Genomic DNA, 20330 nt, shown 5'->3' with positions numbered 1-20330 from the left:
CCATCCCCACAGGTGTTTGTGCCCCCGAGGCTGGATGTTTTCTGTTTGTGTTGCTTTTTGCACAGTTAGAGTGTCCTTTCTAATGGGTGGCAGCAGAAATGAGCTGGCAGAGGTGCTCACCTGGAGCTGGGGTCCAGGTACTGTGAGAGCCAGAGAGCATCTCCCCACAGGTGCCCTATTGTTGGGTGGACTTTTCCCTGACTTGAGGTCAAACCACATCCAAGAGAAACTTTTCTCCAAGGCTGCCTGAAACGTGCTGCTCTGAAAGGATGGGCGTTGTTTTCAGTTTTGTGAGGGATTCTGATTTTTCTTCTGTAATGCTGGAGATGACTTAAATAGTCCCAGTCCTCCTTTTTGGAAGTTCATCTGTTTACACGGCGTGTTCCAAGAAATTTGTGTTCGTATCCATCTGATGTGCCGTCGTCGGTTTCTTGGCTGGTCCCCGCTGCTGGATGCTGGAATGCAAATCTCGCATTTTTCAAATAGCGTTGGGACCTTGTAGTGAGAAAAATGCAGCAGGAAGCCTCTGTGTCCCAGGGCCCTGTATCTGAGGCTGTCCTTGAGGGACTCCTGGAGATTACCCCAGGATCTGTCAGAAACCTCTCCCTCCTTGATATGTCTTCTGTCCTCTGCCATGCTGGAGCTTCAGCAACAAGTGAGGTTTGTTCAGCCCCACGCTGGTTTTGGCTGCACAGCTGAAGGAGGGGCTGGCATGGCTGTGAGCATCTTCTCTGCATTTTTTCATGTCATTTTAGTCCCTCAGCCCTGGAGCGGAAGAGGGTTGTCTCTATTGTTGTAGTGCAGAAATAAGTAGGAATCGACCGTTTAAAATCCAGCAAGTTTTAGGCTTGTGACTTGTTCCCTTTGGCACTTTTGGGGAGAGGAGAAAAAAAAAAGGCATTCTAACAAATGGGCTCTTTGCAAAAGGCTGCATTGTGTGGCTGGCTGTTCCCGAGTGCTGCCCTGCACAAGGCTGCATTGTGCACCGTGCCCGAGGCTCGCAGCAAGGGCTGGAGCTCTGGGACGGGTGCTGGGAGACTCCCGGCCCTGGCAGCCTGTCCTTTGGGAGTGAGTCACTGCCTGCACCTTGCTGCCTGTGCCTCACTGCCTGTGGCGGGCACAGACTGTGTTTTAACCAGCTCCCATGAAGTCTCTCCCACCTCCCTTATTCTCCAGCAAAGCTGCCCAGGACAGCCTGCCCAAGTCAAAATGCTCTGTCAGTGCTCCACCTCAGGGACCGCTTGCTGTCATTTTTGTTTCCCAAGTAATAGTGTCGTGCCAAGGCCTGCAGTGGGGTGGTGTGAGGGAGGGAGTACACGTGGTGCTCCTGTGGGGATGTGCGGTGTCTCTCCTGGGGAAGAGGATGCAGGTCCCTGGAGCCACTCAGCCTCAGTCTGCAGCTTCACATTCTGATTTGGTTGGTGGGTTTGTCCGTCTTCCCTTGGTGTCACCTCCTTGTCCTCTCTTCTGTCTTTTGCAAAGTTCCTTTGAGGCGATGTATGTGCATAAAATAATAGAGATGGCAGAGGGCTGTCCATGCAGCAAACCAAACATTTTGCCTTGCTCTCATGTGGCCAGGGCTGGGAGCAAGCACTGCTGCTGTGGCTGGGTTGAAAACCCAGGCTTAGCTTTCTGTTGCGATGCTCTGCAAGCAAATTCAATGTTCAAATCCTTGCAGAGTTTCCTTTTTTGGTAGGTCCCTTTGAAAGGCTCCAGGCTCCTTCCAAGTACTGTCACCCCAAAGCTTCTCCTTGTCATCTCCTATTTGCTAGATACCAGCATGTCAAAACAAAGCCCCTGCTGTGGGGGTTGATGTATTCCCCTCCACTTCCCTTTTGTCCATTCTTCACCCCCCAGGAGTTTGGCAGCACAAAGTCCATCACATCCCGGTGCGACTTCCTGCAGAACCTGATTGCGAACGGTTGTGCCGGAGCCATTGAAAACCCCAGCAGCAGCATCAGCGTGGTGAAGAACATCCCTCTGAGCAGCAAGGGCTCTGGCCAGACCCACCTGGATGTCACGCAGATTATGCCTCAGAAGGTCGCCTTGAATCTTCGTCCTGGTGAGTCCCCAGTTGCCATGTGGGGTGTGGGGGAAGTGAGAAGGGGTGACCAGGACATGCTGAGAGGGTGCTGTAGCTCATGGCCTTATAACCCACTAAAGCAAGTGACTGCTGGCCCCTTTCATACTTGTGAACCTCGGTGGTGCATCACAAATAGGTTTGGGACTGAGGCACATGTCCTCTGTGAGGGGACACTGCTGTTGGGCAAAGTCAATCAGAGCCCACCCACAACTGTTATCAATACTAGTCTTAACCCTTGCATGTGTTTAAAAGGAACCTGCTCAGCTTAAAAATGAAATCACTGGGTAGAAGGAGTTAAAATAACTTTGGATTCTCGACCAAACTGACAGTGCATGGCTCTAAACTGAGACAGCTCCTTCTATAAATTGGAAACAAACCCACATATCTGTTTTCTGTTGGTATGCAAAAGAGCCATTGGATCAAGAGAGAAGATGGAGATTTGAACTTGTGACTCAGGCCTTGGACTGTAGCCAGGTCCCTGTTTCATTCCCCTGAGCCATCACTTTTCTTCTATCTCTTCCTTTTAATTAAAAATGTAAAGGGAGTGGCTCATCTGAGCCATGCGAGCATGCTTGTTATCAAAAGTTTTTGCCTGGTGGGGGGAGGCTTTAATGTGGGTTTAGAATTCTTGCAAAAATGTGGCAGCTGATATTTCTGAAGGGGGGAAAGAAAAGCTCTTTATTGCAAAGTTAAGAAGCAAATATAAAAGCTTGATTCATTATAAGCGATTGGTGTGGGTTTCTAAGGCTTACAGTTTTGTGACAGCTCTCATTTGCATATAGAAAAAGGAAATATGATGTTTTGCCCAAGAAAAACAGGAGTTGGAGCTGGTGCTCATGCTACCAGTGCTCTCCCAGAGCCTACCAGCTGCTGCAGCAGTTCTGTTTTAGCTGTACAGGTTGGATGGTTGTTATGGCTCTCAATTAACTTCCTCAGCAGTATGACTGCTGTCATCAGTCAGACCCTCAAATCTAAAAATATTTTGCTTCAAAGCCTTAAAAGCAGGTACCTGAGAGCAGTCACCACTGTATGTACATCTAGATGCGTGGCTTCTGCCACTCAATGTTGCTGATGAAACAGGTTTGCTCCCGTTAAAAGAAGGGAGTTGTTATTACTCCTCTTTCTTGAGGCAATTCCTGACAGAAAGGGCTGGCTCAGCTTCCACATCTTGCCTCCTGTATACCCCTCTTCATGCTCAGTGCCTGGTGCTCAGCGAATTCCCCTTTCCCAATCCCTGGCAGTTTTGCCCAGCCGAGGCGCTGATTCCCACCACTCTGATCTGCAGCAGGACGTGGGGGTCCATCTCCCTGTGGCTTCCTGGGGTCTGTGCTGTCAGATACCTTGGGCTGGTGTGCTGCTTCTGCCTGCCCTTGCAGGGGACCACACTCATGGCCATCTTCAGTTCTTCTTGACAGAGAAGCCCTCCAGATCGGGGCTGAACTGCAGGAATCACCCCAAGGACCCCTGCAGCAATTCCCATACTGAGCCAGCGAGCTCCCCTCCCTGTGCTCCTCCTGCAGAGCATCAGAGTCACTGCAGGAGGGGGTAGATACCTAGATGTTTGTAAGAGTATCTCCCATTTTTGCTCTATTTCTGATGTTGGGCAGCACTCCTCCTTTGGGCTGCTGACTTCCTAAACCCTTGTATTAGCAACCACAGTTTAAATTATCCATTAATCCTTCATCTTGAGAGAATGGGTGTCACCCTGTGAACCCAAGACAAAAAGGAGACAATGTTGATTTAATTTTGGGCACGAAGGGTGTACTATTTCAAAGATGAATTCATGCGGTGGTCTGTGGCAATGGTGATCTTGTATTCTTCAATTGCTAAGCAGAAGCAGAAGGGAGTGGATTGTCAGTTGTTTGCTGTTCCCACCCAGGCAGTTTGATCTCATCATCCTGTGGCAGAAGTCACATCCCCAAATCTGTGTCCACAGCTAAACTCCAAAGGCCTTAAATTGATGTCCTTCCAGGGTAGCTTTTGGATTGAGCATTTAGCTTTTATTACATTGCTTTTTAATCCTGAGTCCAGCTATAAAGCGGTGTGTCCTAGTTAAGTGAATAATATAAATAGTGTAAAGGGAATTAAAAAAGTAATAGGTGCAAGTTGTGTTGTTCATCAAACCATAAGCCTCACCAAGCACAAAAAAGAGCTTTTGTTGGATAAGCACGATTGTTGAGTTTGTGTTCTTAAATTGGCCAAAATCAGTTTTTCCAGTTTCTGCACTGCCTCTGTGTGACAGTATCTGAGAAACATTTCTGAATTCAATTTTGAGTTTTAAAACTTTTTAGTAAAAGCCCTAAGGAGAGGATGGTGGTGACGGTACATGAGGAAGGAGGGGGCTGGATTATCCCTAGAAGTGTGAGAGTAATACTGTGCACAGAGAATAATAAATTCTTTTGCACTTACATCTTCATACATTAGCGATTGTTTCTCTGAGATAATTGGTTTGTGCAGTTAGGAATGAAAGAACTAAGCACAGGATCCTGTTGTTTTTGGTGTTTCTCAGGGACTAATAAATTTGTAACTATTAAGAGAGGCAGGTTGGATCAGACCATACCAAATATCCTCTCTGGCAGGAAGAACAGTGTTTTGGAAATGGAAATGTTGCAGAACGCAGAAGGACACATCCTCTTTTTCTGAAAGGGTTGGGTATTCCAGTGGGAAGAATGTGTAGGAATGAAAAACATAGGCATGGGAATGAATTTTTCCAGATTTAAACATATTTTGCAGCACTGAATTAGAGTCAAGCTTGCAATCGTGTTTTTTTTGCCCTGCAATCAGTGCTAACAGGTTTTGCACTACATAAATTATGTTCTTTGCTCCCCCGCAAAATGCATGCCAGGTACAGCGTCAGGCCCACCTGGAGCACCTCTGCTGTGAAGACAGGCTGATAGACTTGGAGTTGTTCAGTCTGGAGAAGAGAAGGCTCTGGGGAGACCTTAAGAGCACCTTCCAGTACCTAAAGAAAGCCTACAAGAGAGCTGGAGAGGGTTTTTATAAGGGCCTGTAGTGATAGGACAAGGGGTAATGGCTTCAAATGGAAAGAGGGCAGGGTTAGATTAGATATTAGGAAGAAATTCTTTACAGTGAGGGTGGTGAGGCACTGGAACAAGTTGCCCGGAGAAGCTGTGGATGCCCCATTCCTGAAGTGTTCAGGACCAGGTTGGATGGAGTCACAGTCACAGGACTGTGAGTAAACTAGTCTAGTGAAAGGTGTCCCTACCCATGGTGGGGGGTTGGAATGAGATGATCTTTAAGGTCCCTTCCAACCCAAACCTTTCTAGGATTCTGTGATTTGGTTAAGCCACCTCAATATCTCTGCTTACTATAGGGCCAGTGCTGAACTGCATCTTGCTGCACTCCACATCTCAGCCGGGGAAGTCCTGCTCCTGCTGGAAAAGAAAGCTGGGGAGAATAAGGAGGAGAATTTATGGCATGAGCTTCCCGCTTCCTACAGCTGGTATCTGGGCAATATCTACCATGTGCATGTTTGCACGTGGTGCCTCTCACAGCCCTGCCTTGTCCCAGTGAGGTTGTAGCAGACTGCAGGGAGATGGTTAAACAAAAAGAAGGTGTTGGTTGAGGAGCTGTAGCTGACTCCTCTGGTACCCCAGCACAGAGCTGTGGTAGATGCACAGGGAGCTGGTGGAGGAAAGAGCAGACTGCGATCTAAACCCTTCCCAGCTTTGTTTGCAGAAGGGGCAGCCTCTGACCTCTAAATGCATCCTCCTGGGTGCTGGGATCTGGCCCCTTTGTCGAGGGGCTGGATGCAGCTGGGCTGAAGCAGCTGCTGCAGAGGCTGGGAGAGGGTGTCCACTTGCTCCCAACACATGGAGATGGCTGCAGGGATCACTAAAGAGCAGATTCTGGAGCCAGGGACAGTGTTTGGCCCTGCATGCAGCTTGGTGCAGCCTGACCCCAGGTGCCAGCTGGGCTGCAGAGCCCCTCATGGCCTGCCTTGCCAGCATGGCAGTTTTGGGATGCTGCTGCTGCTGTTGGGCTGGAATTAAGTGGGAGCAGCTGTGCTGCTGCGCACAACGAGGAGAACAATAAAGTGGTTAAGGAAGTGTTTTCACAATGCTAAAAAATGCGAGTCTCATTTTGGGGGAAGAAGAGGGGAAGCCACAAGTGTTTTTGCAGAACTTGCCAGTACCCAAAGTTCAGCCTTGGCCATGAAGGGCGGGGAGAGGGCAGGAGGGGGAATTTGGACTTTTAAGTATCTGATTCCCTGGGTCTCAGACTCCGCTGAGCTGGAAAAGGGGCTGAGGTGCCAGTTGAGGACATGGGATCTCCAAACCAGCTGGGATGTGAGGTGCTCAAGTCTGAATTTTCCATTTAGACCCATCTCTCAGCAAAGCATAAGGCAGACTTCTACTGCCTCCTGTCTGGTGTGAAGTTGAGTTCATTTTGAAACCTCTTGACCCTTTTGAGACATGGGTGGTGCTAGCATTGGCCTCCCCTGGTACCCCTTGTGGAGAGCATTTCTAGAGAAACTGCTCTGGCAGAGGGGAAGGTCAGGGATAGGTTTCCTCTGCTTCTCTTCACATTTGCACAGCCTGTAACTCAGCCCTGTCAGGTCCTTCCCTTCTGTTCTTCACTTCAGGAAGCTTTAGCCTCTGCTTCCATGCTTCTCTGGGTCACCCTAACAACCTTCTTTTTCCAGTTCACTTCCCTTTTGCCCTGCTTTCTTCAGGATCATGGTGGCACAGCTCTTTTTTGGGTGGGAGGTCCTCTTTAAAGGTCTTTCTTCTGTGTCTGCTTCAACTTTTCTTCCCTGCACAGCTCAGAGGACATCTTGCATTCATCTCACAGTGACTGTTTTCTACTGACCCTCTTTCTCCTCCTGCTTCACTCATTCTCTCTTTTGTACAGGACTTCTTAGACTCCTCCTGGTTTGCTTTGAGGATGTACCCAAGGAAGCATGAGCAGGGTCCCTGTCTCAGTAGTCCATGGAACATCCATTTGAGGTTCACTCTGCTTGCTTTTCTTTCCAGTTTTCTAGGAAAACACCCTTGTACACATACCAGGGCAATGGCATTTTTCACGTGTCCCCCCCTTAGATGTTCTCTCAGATGAGACCGAAAGACATTTTGCCGTATGTCCAAAGAGCTAAAATAGAGACGTGCACTCCATAGATGTGTCTTTTTCTTACCAACCAGTACACTACATAGCTTAAGAGAACCCAAAGTCAATACTTGCTTTCCTGGTAGTCTCCTAAGGGATGAATCTGGAAAAGCTTCTTCCCCTCGCCCTCTTTTTTTGCAAGTGAACTATCTGCTCTGCAGTGGAAAAAAAAACATGTGCGGTCTGGATTTTATGTGTGCTGGGAGTTTCCTTTTCACCACTCTCAACTCCTGTGTGTGTGCAGGTGACCAGACCTCCTTCCGAGTTCAGGTTCGGCAAGTGGAGGACTATCCTGTGGACCTCTACTACCTGATGGATCTCTCCCTGTCCATGAACGATGACCTGGATAATATCCGCAACCTGGGGACCAAGCTGGCTGAAGAGATGCGAAAGCTCACGAGCAATTTCCGTCTGGGGTTTGGCTCTTTCGTGGACAAAAACATTTCTCCTTTTTCCTACACAGCACCAAGATACCAAAACAATCCCTGCATTGGGTAAGTGGTGGGTGTACCCTGAAGGGACAAGCCCTGTCTTTGCACACAGCCTGGCTGCAGTCTCCTCTTCCATTCTTGCTTTAAATAATGAACCACACTTCAGCCTCAGCTTTTGGGAATGCTGATTAGCCATGGCTGTCACTGTGATACTTGAGCAATTGAAGATAGGACAACTTCCAGTTTTGCTGTGGCTGTTGGGAGATCACTGCGTCTAGAGATAGGAAACTATCGTATCAGAGAGCTTGAAGTTATTTTTAAGTACCTGAAAAGGATGCAGACATGGCAACTTTTTTACAGGCTTTAAGCAAAAGGAGCCAGAGCCAGAAATTCCTGATTTCTGATCCTAGCTCTGAGTCATAGTTTGGCCTTGAGTAAATCAATTAAGCTTTTTGTCTGCATTTTACAGATAAGAAGACCAAGGCAATGTAAGTCCTTCCCAACAAAAGTATTTGGAGGAACTGAGATTTGTGATGGCCTGTAGTGCTGATTAATGAGTTCTTGTAGAGTGTTTTGAAGGCATCAGGCAGGTTTTTTCATCTTTATTGCTGTGGAAGGAAGCAAACTGGCAGTTGCAAAAGACACAAGTGATGTTGTTTGCTTTGTGGTGATATGAGAGCCTTCTGTCCTTTTTTCCTTTTTTTTTTGTTTGTTAGTGTCTTTGCAGGAGTCTTTTTGTTGCCCTTTAGCCATCAGAGTTGGGATCAAATCCATTGAATTGAGGATTATGCAAGAGTGAAATTGAGTGTCCAGGCTCAGATGGGTTTGGATGTTGGAATCAAAGGGTGGATACAGCAGCAAGTGCCCTCCTGGGAGGATGTCACCGTTTACACGTTCTAGTCCCCATCTTCACCTCATCCATCAGTGAGGTGCTTTCTAGTCATGTAAGGACAGTAAGGTTAGCATTTTTATTTGAGCCATTTGTGGATACTTACATTGTAAGATCACCTCATGAATGGGTGCCAAGCTCTGTGCATGCTTCAAGCATGAGAGGCAGATAAAGAGAGCTTGCATCAGCTGTGAGTTTCTAGGCCAGCTTTTGGCACTGACCAAGCATTTGGCATCTCACTGCGCACTGACCAGACAAAAATTATCTGTATTCTCCTTTCACCAGTTCTGTCCAGAGTGGAAAGTCAAATGGATTTTAACACTGAAAACTCATACTTTAGCCATGAAGTGAGAAGTGACCACACTGACTGAGCCAAGAAGGCGACACTGCCACAATGGCACAGCACACCATGCCTCTTCATAGTACTTCTCCCAGAAATTTGGTGTGGCTTCTGAGAGATCCTCTCAGTCATCTCCATCATTCTCAGTCTCTGACACCCACTCATGTTGCCTGCGGGCTGGGGACAGGGTTTAGCTCCAGCTGGAGAAATCTTGGAAACTTTGTTTGGCTGGTTTGTGATTTGATTGGAGTGACATGGCTTTTGCCAAGTGAAATAGAGTGAAATATGCAGGAGGAGGGGGCTGGAAAAGGAGGAGATGCAACTGGACAGCTCAGCAATACCTGAAACTACCAATGACCTTTCATCAAGGACATCCAGAGCTGTCTCCTCAGCTTTTCCCACCATGATCAGGATATCTGCATGTACTTTTGGCTTTGCCCAGGTGGTTGCTTTTCTTTCTGTGGGTTACTTCAAGCCAGCCTGGTCTTGGGAAAGTATTTAGGAAGGATTGCCCAAGGTAGCTCATCTGGTGGGTGCTCCCTTCCAGTTGCCATATGTCTCCTTCATCCAAACCAGGGGTGCTGGCTCCCTGCTCTGTGGTGGAACCCCCTTCCCCTGCCCCATCTGTGAGCGGGCTCTGGCTGCTGCCATGTGGCTCACTGATGTTGCAGTGAGGTTTGTCAGGTGTGGTTTTGTTTGTAGCTATTTCTAGTGTCAAAACAAACTGTTCAGCTTCTAAGAAAAACTGCAAGTAAACATGAGCTGCAGTGGGTGCTTTTGGCCCCTGGTCCAGGCTCTCTCCTCCGCTTCCTTGTGGTGATGTCTGACTTGCAGGTCCTGGGTGGGGTGCAGCCCTGCTTTCCTACAGGGTCAGGTTGGGATCCCTTGTGCCTGCTCATCCCTGCTCCTGACTCAGCATCCTGGCTGGGACCTCCCAGGAAGCCAGGAAGTGGCTTCCCGCAGCCATGGTGTCATTCAAGAGAGATGATAGTTTGAAGGAAACAAACGCTAAATTTAAAAAGATAAGGAAGGCAGAGGGCCTGACTGAACCCCTAATTGCCTGTCTCTCTGTGATATGGCTTGTGGAGGTCACAGCCCGAGATAACCCACCCACACCACTGTGTGCCCTTGCTCAGCTATGAGGCGCCTGCCCTGCTGCCGCCTTGCAGCTTCTGCCAGCAAACTTGGAGTGTGAAAGAAACAAAAAAGAATTAAATTATACATCTTCATGGGAGGTAGGACCCTACAGTGTGTCAGTGTTTTCTTTGTGCAGCAGGGCTCTAACAAAACATATGGGTTTGTATCATATGGGCTAAGGGCAGCTTGCTGAGACCCTGCAGTGCAGAGGTTTCAGACATTGCAAACTCCTTGCCTTGGCCCTGTGTGCGAGTGGGATACAAGTCTGGACATGGGGCTGATCATAGGGAATGGCTCCAATTGCCAGCCAGGCCCAGGACAGTGGGACGTGCCCCATGGTTAGGTGTGTGCAGGGCTGTGTGGGTGGAAATCCCTGCTCTGGGGTCCCTCGTGAGGGATTTGAATTCTCAGTGGTGGTAAATCTTAAATACTCCTTTGTGTAAAAAGCCTCTTACAACTTACCTATAGAGGGTCATGTGTCAGCAGAGGCTTTTAATTGTTCTCTCAGTTTTATCTTTGAAGATAAGAGTGAATTAGTGCCAACCCAACTCCTTTGTAAACACATTTCTTCTTAACCCTTCCCATCCCTCTCCCTTGCACATGCTCCCTGATTTCTCATACCACAGGAGCTGCTCTGCTGAGCTCTCCCAGCCATGTGGTGAGAACCAAAGCTGCTTTCTCATGGTTTTGTATGGGAAAAAAAGTTTTTCTGGTAGCCTGCTGAAGCATTTCTCTGTCTTAGGGTGCCCCTCCTACCTTTCTGCTCCAGTGACGCCCTGGAAAGCAGGGATGGTGTCTGCTCACTGGCTTGCAGGGAGAGTGGGAGGAAGCATGAGCTGGTGTTAGTTATTATTACATCTCATGCTGGGCAATTGCCAGGTGCCTGGTGATGTGCAGTGGGTGTAGAGTGGCATATGCTGGCAAGAAAACTGGCTGACAGAGTGAAAATCCATATTTCAAAACAGGGGAAAGGTACCTCTCAGCAGTGATGCTCCTGCATGGTGCCCTTTGACACCAGCCCACCAGTTCTGCAGGCATGGGGCATAGCACCCATGGCCATCCCAGTCTGCTGGGAAAACATACCCTCTCTATCACTGGGTTGCATCCTTCACTACAGATTCCCAATGTGAAAACCACTTTATGGGTGCTGAAACTGCAGAATCAGCTTGACCCAGGGTGGGCTGGTGCTTTGTGTCTCCACTCACACTGTACATGGAGAGAGATTTTCAGTCCTAGTGGGATCTCTGGAAACTTCAGCTTCTCAAAGCTCCTGAGGGGAAACAAAAAAAAAATATGGGCTCTACTGTAGGGTTTTGTATATAGATAGCCAAAAATCAAAGTGTCCAAAACATGAAGAATTGTGAGAGTATTTCAGCCCTCTAAATGAAGAATTTTAGAAACCAACCTGGTAGAGCCGGGAGCCTTTGCGGCTCTTGGCTGCTGGTGTGGTTCCTCCCATTTGACCACTCCTCTGTTCCTCTCACAGTTACAAGCTGTTTCCCAGCTGCGTCCCATCCTTTGGCTTCCGCCACCTCTTGTCCCTGACGGATAAAGTTGACCGTTTTAACGAAGAAGTTCAGAAACAGAAGGTTTCCCGCAACCGAGATGCCCCAGAGGGCGGCTTTGATGCGATTTTGCAGGCTGCTGTGTGCAAGGTGAGTTGCTCTGATTTCAAGGGTTTACAGCAAAGCAAAAGAGGAGGAGGAGGCTGCTTCTGCTTTGTTTTTGGACCAGGGTAAAGCTTCAATATGCCATTTCTTAGAAGTAACTACTAAATTTTTCCTGCAGAAATCATGAAAAATGCTTTGAAAAGCAGAGGCTATTGTTTTCATGTGCTTTTGTAGATAAACAGGCAAAGGAAAAAAAGTTAATGCTATTTCTAGTTTAAAGGGATAAAAACAGAGCTTTCGCAAATGCAAATACAGGGCTGAGATTTCATCACACAGTTAGACTTGTAGGTGCTGATCCCTGAGCACCTGGGACATAATCCTGTAAGATTTGCATACACTTTTGTACAGCAGCACCACATGTCAGATCAATGCATTTCTTAAGTGTGTCAAACACATCTTGCAGTGGTTGACCCATGTTGAGGGTTGGAGCTGGTTCTACTGCTCGTACCTGACCCCTTTGCGTGTGGGGCTGGATGATCCCACCTCCGGGCACTGGTAGCCTGTTCCCCCACTTTGTCAAGGAAACTGGAGCAGAGTTCATTAGCTTGGTGCCATGTTAGCCACAACCTTAGGGTTTTTGGAGATGCTTGTTTGAATATTTTTCTGGAATGAGTAGTGGGTTGCTCCATATCCCTTTGTCTGTCATCGATGGAGGTCTTTGCTCCACTCCAACGTGTAGCTGAGTTTCCCTGCTCACCGGGATTGGGTCATTTTGCTATTTCCCCTCTTGGCATACAATTTGCTTTCTGATTGCTTCAGCCTTTCATAGTCTTTTGATGTTTTCTTCTGGGTCTGAATTATGGGAACCGGGAGATAGTCATCGTCTGTGGGAGTGATGGGATGCAGGCATGTGGGAAAGCAGATCTTTCTCCACCTGGGTTGGCTTCATTTACGCTTCATAGTCTCAGCAGGAGTGAACCTGCCCCACTGGATCTGATGCCAGCCAACAGTCATCTTGCCTCTCCTAGCCTGACACAGGTATTTTTCTTGGCACAACTACAGAGCTGCTCCCAATACTTGTCTGGATATAAAGTGCTTCTCAGTTTTGGAGAGGTGGCTCTCATGGTTAGAATAGGGACATCTCAGGATGGTGACTTAGTTGTGCCACTCACCACGTGGTTTTTTGCAGTCCCTTCCACCATGTTATTGCAAAAACAGGACAGCATTTCCCTACGGTGCAGCAATATTTCAGTGTGTATCACAAGGGCTCATTTTGGAGGTATTGGTGGAAGGCAGGAGACCTGCAAGATAATTCCTGCACATTTGTGCCCATCTCAGACTGTTGGTAAGGATCAAAATCTTTGACTGTCGTTCTTGAGTGCACAGCCTTGTCCCTTCTAAATTCAGAAGGCAAATTTAGATTCTGGCACCATCTAAATTCAGGACTGAGCATCCTCTAGGAAGGGTGAGCAAAGGTGAGCATGTGCAATGTGTGGCTCTTGGCGTGATCTGGCAGGTCATGATGGAAGAGTTTCTGCAGCCACAGCAGTTACTGCTGCAATTACTGAAGCTTGGGTGTGGGAGAGAAAGACCATGGGACTGGTGTGCAAGGCAGGAGAAACAGTTGTGCCGTGACTCGTGCTGCCTTGGCAGCCTCTTGCTGTGGGTGGAGCAGCTGCCTCTGATCCCAGCCATAAGCAGCAAAGACTGTCCAGAGTTAAAAAAGCCATAATTTCAAGCCAGCTGATTTGACACTAGGATGTTTGGCCCCATAGTCAAAAGGGGAACTTAGTGCTTAATTTCCTTCACAGCGGTCAAGTGATGGCCCAGACTGGTCAGTGGCCAGGGGTTGTGGTGAGGCTCAGCACTGTTGAGGAGGGCAAAGGTGGTGGACAATTGGGGTGGCAGTGAAGTGCTGCTTGTGATGAGGATGCTCTTTGCATGGTGTTTTGCATCCACAGTGATTAATGGGGGGTTGAAACCCTGCACAGTCACTAGTTTCTGTTAGCTCAGGAACTATTTTCCTCACCATGCAAGGAGAGCAGCATACAAGTACCTTGGTGACTTTCCGGGGTGGGTCTGGGACCCCATTGCATCTCACTGCCTTTTTCCAGGGCAGTTATGACCTTAGAAAGTCCCCTGCCTTTGGGTGATGCAGCGTGTTGACCATGAATTACTTTGTGCTCAGCAGAAGAGTTTGTGGCATCAGGGGGGATGTCGTGGGGAGAGCTAACCATGGCATAGCAGAACCTCACTGTCTCCAAGCATGGTGTCTGAGTGTGGTCTTCTCCTCCCCTTCTGAGGTTTCAGAAACAATACCTACTCTTGTTGACTAGGTGTTTTTATACTGTAATTTATATCAAGCATTTCTTCTGCCTGCGCTGTCTAAGAGCTCTGTAGCACTCGAGTAATTTTTTGGCCTGGTTTTCAACCCAAAGAGTGGGGGAAGTCTGTACAGCTAATACAGACTAACGAGCAGGCCCAGGATTTGGCTCTTTTCTGAAAGATGAAGATATGGTAAATGTTATTTTGGAGGCAGTGAAAGAGCCATAGACAATAAGCCTTTATTCTTATGCTAAAATAGTAAGCCAGGAATATTAATCAACCTTCCATAATTACATTTTCCATTTGCAGTATTTTGGTTTTCTGCCATTTTCCAAGTGCAAGGTTCACATGGCTTGGTAGTATGTGTAAGTTTCAGATCTTGTATGCTAAGATGCAGTAAGGAGATAATGTTTGAAAAATCAAGTGTCTTTTGAAACAGTTTTGATTAGTAGTTGGTCGACACTGGTATATGGTGATAGCAAAGACATGTGGGAGACACTGAGGTGTCTTTCAGAGCAGCACCAGACAAATGAGGTTTTGGCTTTTAACCCCTAAGGCATACTTGCTTTGCACCTGTATCTGTTTCTTGCTTCCAAAAAGGTCTGCACCTGAGAAACTGGTGAGGTTTTAGACATATTGATGAATCCAGGGGGCTTTTCTGGCAGTTGATATCTTGGCAATTGAACGGATTTTATTCGGTGCCCAAAGTATAAATTTAGATATTTTTTATGCATGGAAATACTGTTCATGGGTTTTGCAGCCTTTTCAATAGTATCTGGAGGGCTGTGCTGTGCTGAGGCAGCTGTGGCAGTTTTGCCAGTCACTGCTGGCTTTATGGAGTGAGAAGCTGTTTGGGGTATGGGAGACAACTGCAGCTGGTTGTAGGAGTAGTGGCAGGATCCATAGCACGCCCAGCCCTGTGGAAACACGTCTTCCCACCTTACTCTGCTTTGGGTCCAGTCCCACCCCTGCTTTCAAAATCTTTACATCCCATGAGGATCAAAAACCAGATGAGGGGGCAGGCATCAGTGCAGGTTTTTTTGTTCAACAATCCCAGTCCAATAAAAATAAATGAAAGACTCCTTGGTTATTTGTTTTAAGTGGAGCAGAGTGCTGCTCTGGGTTTCTCAGTGGAAATTGCATGCTGAAGAGCTGTTTTTTCCAGCGCCTGGAAGCCGCTGGCAGAGGCACTGTGAGATCCAGTGGCTCCTCAGCATGCCAGCCTCCCCAGGGGCTTTGTTCATAGACCTACAGCTCTTTTGGTGTGGCATCAGCACCGGCTTGGCCATCCCATCCAAAACACACTGGTCTGATGCTCCGAGGCATCAAATGCTTTCAGTGCCTGGATGCTGGGTGCTCGTTGCTTTTTGGAAGTGAGTTCCTGAACTGAGCAGTCACAGCAGTTTTGATGTTGCTGATGTGGGAAATTCTGTCAGAGGCATGGAAAATTTGTCTGCAAAGGGGTGCTTAACCCATGATTTAAAGGTGGGTTTAGCAGGCAGGTGACCAGCAGCATCACCCCTGAAGTGGCTTTTTTAGCTGCTGCTTAAATGCAACTCCTTTTCTTTGTGTGTAGCACATTTCTAAGGAAATGAAACTCAAATTAATCCCTCTAATCTCTTTGGAAGTTTCTTGGCCTCAATCATTTAAAAAGAAATCAGCTTTGGATACTCAAAGAAAAGTGAACTGGAATGGCTTCTGTCTGGTGGCTGAGTAGACTGAAATCTGCCTCTTGTGCTGTTAGAGCTTTAATCACTTTTGGGCTGAGTTCTTAAGAAGTTACATTTTGGCATGATGTTTTAGTCTTTTGTCCAGTGGGGTAACTTCAGTGGAATAAATCCTGCTTCCCAGAGCAAAAAAGTCCTCATTGCGTACTGAGCTGGACTGTAATGTGTTGGTGCACGGCAAAGGAAGTGTGTTGCCAAGGATTTCTTCCTATGGCCTTATTTGCATCGTGTGGGTCTTTAAAATACCATAAAGAAAAAATACCTTTAGAAATAGGGAGGAAAAAGGAGTCTACCTTGGAATAGTGTCCCTGAAGGAAGAGTTATATTTATCAGAAAGATCAGCAGGCTTTGGGCTATGACTCACATTTGGAGGCGAAAATTGTGCTGGCAGACGTGATTCTGCACCCTACTGCCTGCTCTGCCCTCCTGCCCTGCCCACGCCTGCTTTCCATAAGGAAGTGCCTTTACTGTGGGGCTGTGGTAGCTCATGTACTGGTAAACAGGGCAGAGCCCAGGTTTTGCTAAATAAGCTGAGCAGTAAGCTCTGGAGGAGCTGAGCATCTTCATCTGCACCGTATTCCCATCAGTAGGCTTTTACTAGCTTTTCCCTCATCCCTTCCCGAAGCATTTGTGTGGTGTTTCTCTGAGCTAGGATCTGGAGGGACGGAGATACTGGAAGTATGTGGAGAGGGAAGGTGTGGAGCTGTGTCTTTGCTGGCAGACGGGCAGGGTGGCCAGCACAAGGGGAAGCTCTGGGTAATGGGCCTTTCTGGCTCCAGTCTGTGCCATGGCAGGATCTCCCTGCCCTGGTTGGCAGCAAGACCCCAGCCCACCCTGCTTGGCAATGAGCTGACAATGAGCAGGAGCATCCAGTGAGTGCAAGAGAGTTTGCTGCAGTGCTGTGGTTTCCAAAAATTTTCTTTGAGCACCTCTGTTTCCTTCCATTTCCATTGCAACTAAGTACTTCAGTGTGCTGTTGTAGGCACAGATCTGCTTCTCGGGCTGATGCAAAGTTGGAAACCTGGGGAAGCTCCATGGGAAGGAATGTTTAGAATCTAAATCTTATCTCTTTACTTGGAAAAAATCCCTGCATCTCTCTCCATGTGAAGACAGTGATGTCTGGTCCTTGCACAGAGTGACTAAGGAGGGTTTGGAGGACAATTCGTGTGCCATGCTTGACACCTCAGTGCTTTCGTAGGGACCACTAGAGCATGTCTTGGCATTACCATGGTTTTAAATAGGCAGAAGTTGCTCATGGCTGAGCTGTGCGGGGCAGCTGTGTGTGGATCAGTGCCAGCACCAATGCCAAAGGTCCCTGCCCCACTCTGCTCTGGCTGTGTGTGTCCCTGCTCTTCTGGGCTGTGGTGCAGGGGGGATGGAGCCATTTGGAGCATGTGTAGAGGTACACAATGAAATGGCAGAGGCTTGGAGGCACCACAGCTTCCAGGAGATGTGTGCAGAAGGGGAGCAGGGCACAGTGCCTGTGCATGAATGCAGGTGCACCAAAGCCAGATCCCTTGGTCAGGGACCTCTCTTCGTCCATCACAGCTCAGAAACAGCCTTTATGAGTGGTCGGTAATGAAAATGCTGAGCAGGGATATTGCTCTTGCTGTTGCCTTGGCTGCTCCACAGAGCTGAGGAAACAAGGTCAGATTAAATGTGTGTGGAGGAAGTTGGCAGCTTTCCTTTGGCCGTAAAAGCAGCTGAAATTCTTATTCTTGGATCTGGGTAGAGAAGGTCTGGTGGACAGTCCGCATACCTCCTCATGCCTTTTAAAGTAAGCGTGCTGGAAGGAGATGCTGGGAAATGCTGGATGGGCTCCTGACACTTTGTTTTCTTACGAGGGATGGGTGGACAGGAGCATGGTACTCTCCTAATTAGTGCTAATGAGTCTGCTGCTGACCAGGCACATGGCTGGGACCATGTGCAGGGTGAGGGGTGAAGCGTGGGCTTGGCAGGGGCAGACCAGCTGTCTCACAGGGTTTGTTTTCTTCCAGGAGAAGATCGGCTGGCGTAAGGAGGCATCTCACCTGCTGGTCTTCACAACGGATGATGTGCCACACATAGCCCTGGATGGGAAGCTGGGGGGGCTGGTGCAGCCCCATGATGGCCAGTGTCACCTGAATGAAGCCAACGAGTACAGTGCGTCCAGCCAGCTGGTGAGTGTGACAGGGGCCCAGCCCTTAGAGACCACAAACCTCTCTGGAGACCAGCCTGCCCCCACTCCAGCATCTTTTGGCAAATACAGTGCATGACCAGCATGGTTTGACCTGGTCCTGCAATTTGCAAATAAAGTTTGCTGTTCCCTTTAGGCATCCTCCCACAGTGAATGCTTCCGTGATGTTCAAAAACAAGTTAGGAGTGTAGTGAGTTCTTTCAGGGCCCATTGCAAGAGAGTGAAAAGTAACTTGGTGTCCTGAAGAGCATTGTATTTTGTCTGCAAAGTGTACAGGAAGCATAGAATATGTTGTTCCTTTTCTAAAATCTCCAAAGGACTGCCAGCTTTTTCCTGAGGAGGCTGTATCTACCGTGATGTGGCTACAATAGCGAGTACAACAGAATGCTTCTCTTATTCACAGCCTATGAGCACAAAACTAACACAGGTCTTAGTAATAAACAGGCAAATCAGCCCTTTTTAAAATTTAACTCAGTGTAGGAAACACTTGCCTGCCACCTCATTAGCACATCCTTCTAAGAATGGTGCACTAATTATGGTTCCTGAATGGATGTCACCCCATAAGGGGAGGTGAATCTGGGTGGCTGTGTTATGGCCAGAAGCTGGGCTCTGTGGTGGAACCCCTTTCCATCCATTTGTGCAGTCCTGGTAAGTGTATATATGCATAAGGGAGCACAGTCCTGTACTGATGTGAAGTTAATGCTGTGGAGCTGGCACGGGGATGCTTCCTTGCTGTTTCCATGTTTGAATTCCGAGGCTCTCAATCAGCCCTCCAGTCTGCAAGTAAATCAAGTGGATTTTTTTCCAAGGACAGCACTTCAGAAACAGGCGAGAGTTTTAAACTCAAGCTGGTCTCTTGAAATTGAGCCCTGGTTTGTTATTTTGTTGCTTGTGGATATCTAGAGCAGTATCTCCCTGCTGTCCTCTCCATCTGGGATATCTGCAGAATTAAAGAGCTTATTGTAATCTCTTTATGGTCCCAGTATGCAGAAAAATCAGGCAATGGATGTTTCCACTTTGGGAGAAAAAATCCACTTACTGCAGTTCTAGATCTCCCAGCCTCACATCCTTGGAGGTAGCAGCCAGTTAGCACACACATCTGCTGATGGCAAAGTGGAAAGAAAGAAGGAATGAAAGAAAGAAATTCAGTGTTTCGTGTTTTGCTGTAGCTAATGGTGTTTTCAGTCATGTATTCTAGTGAAAGGTGCAGCAGAAAGAGACTTCTACTGTTTCAGCTGGGATTGTGCTGGTACATCAGGGACTTCATCCCACAGCAAAACATGCCATGTGTCTGGAACAAATTTTGCTGCTGGGAGGAGAAGAACAATGAGATTAATCTTTATTTCTGTGCTACCCATCAGTTTTTCTGCCCTTTTTTGCCCCTAGGATTATCCTTCCCTGGCGCTTCTTGGGGAGAAACTCGCTGAAAACAACATCCACCTGATTTTTGCTGTTACAAAAAGTCATTATGTCCTCTACAAGGTAAGCGCTGCTAAACCGCCTGGGCTGGGGGCAGATTGAAATGCCTCTTGAGAAGTGGAATGAAATGCCCTGGGGAGTGGAGGCAACTGCAAACAGGCGAGTGTGCAGTGGCAAACACATGTGTGTGCAGTGATAAGTGTGCATGCCCATGGCCACATGCTGCCTGGTGCAGGCAGGCAAGGCTCAGCCACTGTCCTGCCCTGCTAAGTCCTTTCAGCAAAAAGCACTAAAGCTTCTTAGAGCAAACAGATATATATGTGTTAGTGAGCATGTGAAGACCTAAAATAGACTCCATCTTAATCTTGATGTTCGGACGGCTGCCAGCACGCAGCGTGCCAGAGAGCAGAAACCTGCTCAGCCCATTCTGCAGTGACTTAATCCCATTACCTAATCATGCACAGTGTTTCTGCCCAGCTGTGTTTTTCCATCATGGAGTCCAGGGCCCTGACATGCCACACACAATTAGAACTCTCTTGCCATTCCTTCTCTACCCTCCCAAAAGAAAAGGTGGCTCTAGGCACAAGGATTGGCCTGTGTCTGGAGCTGCCCTGCAGGGTTTTGCTGGTCTGCAGGTGCAGGGATGGTGTTTCAGGCGGGGTCGCTTTTGGAAACCTCTGCAGAGGCTCTCGAGACTCAAGCAGAAACAACAAGCAGCCGTGTTGCTATGGTCGGGATGCTGCTCGCCCATGGAGAGCAGGAGGGCTGAGCTCATTCTCCACCCCCTCTCCCGGGGATGCTCAGAGTTGTGAGGGAAGTTGGGGCAGCTGCACCTCCCTCCCCCCTGTGCCAGCCCTCCTGAGTGCATAGCAGCTCGGGCAGCAGACCCAGGTCTGTTTGTCCCTGTCCTGTGGCCATGAGCTTTGTTTAATATTTGACATGCCTCACTAGGGATGCTTTACTTTTGAAAGCTCCACGTTAATGGGAGCCAAACCTTTCCATGTACACCACTGGGTGATGGGGCAGCGTGTGTGGCCAGTGTCCCTGGCATGGGGTCGGTCCCTCC

General features: G+C 48.1%; 1 protein-coding gene across 1 annotated transcript in view; it reads left to right on the top strand.

Annotated features, from left to right (window-relative positions):
• Window positions 1-20330, top strand: part of ITGB5 (integrin subunit beta 5) — a 59394-nt gene that overhangs the window by 8684 nt on the left and 30380 nt on the right. The window contains exons 3-7 of the mRNA XM_027679023.1: window positions 1858-2062; window positions 7455-7704; window positions 11494-11662; window positions 17667-17828; window positions 19232-19327. Coding sequence (XP_027534824.1) covers window positions 1858-2062; window positions 7455-7704; window positions 11494-11662; window positions 17667-17828; window positions 19232-19327 — 882 coding nt within the window. The remainder of the gene's footprint in view (window positions 1-1857; window positions 2063-7454; window positions 7705-11493; window positions 11663-17666; window positions 17829-19231; window positions 19328-20330) is intronic.

Source organism: Neopelma chrysocephalum, unplaced genomic scaffold (assembly GCF_003984885.1).
Source record: "Neopelma chrysocephalum unplaced genomic scaffold, ASM398488v2 Primary Assembly neopelma1_44, whole genome shotgun sequence".
Lineage (NCBI taxonomy): Eukaryota > Metazoa > Chordata > Aves > Passeriformes > Pipridae > Neopelma > Neopelma chrysocephalum.
Note: the sequence above shows the minus strand (reverse complement) of the source record. Positions and strands in the feature narration are given on the sequence as shown.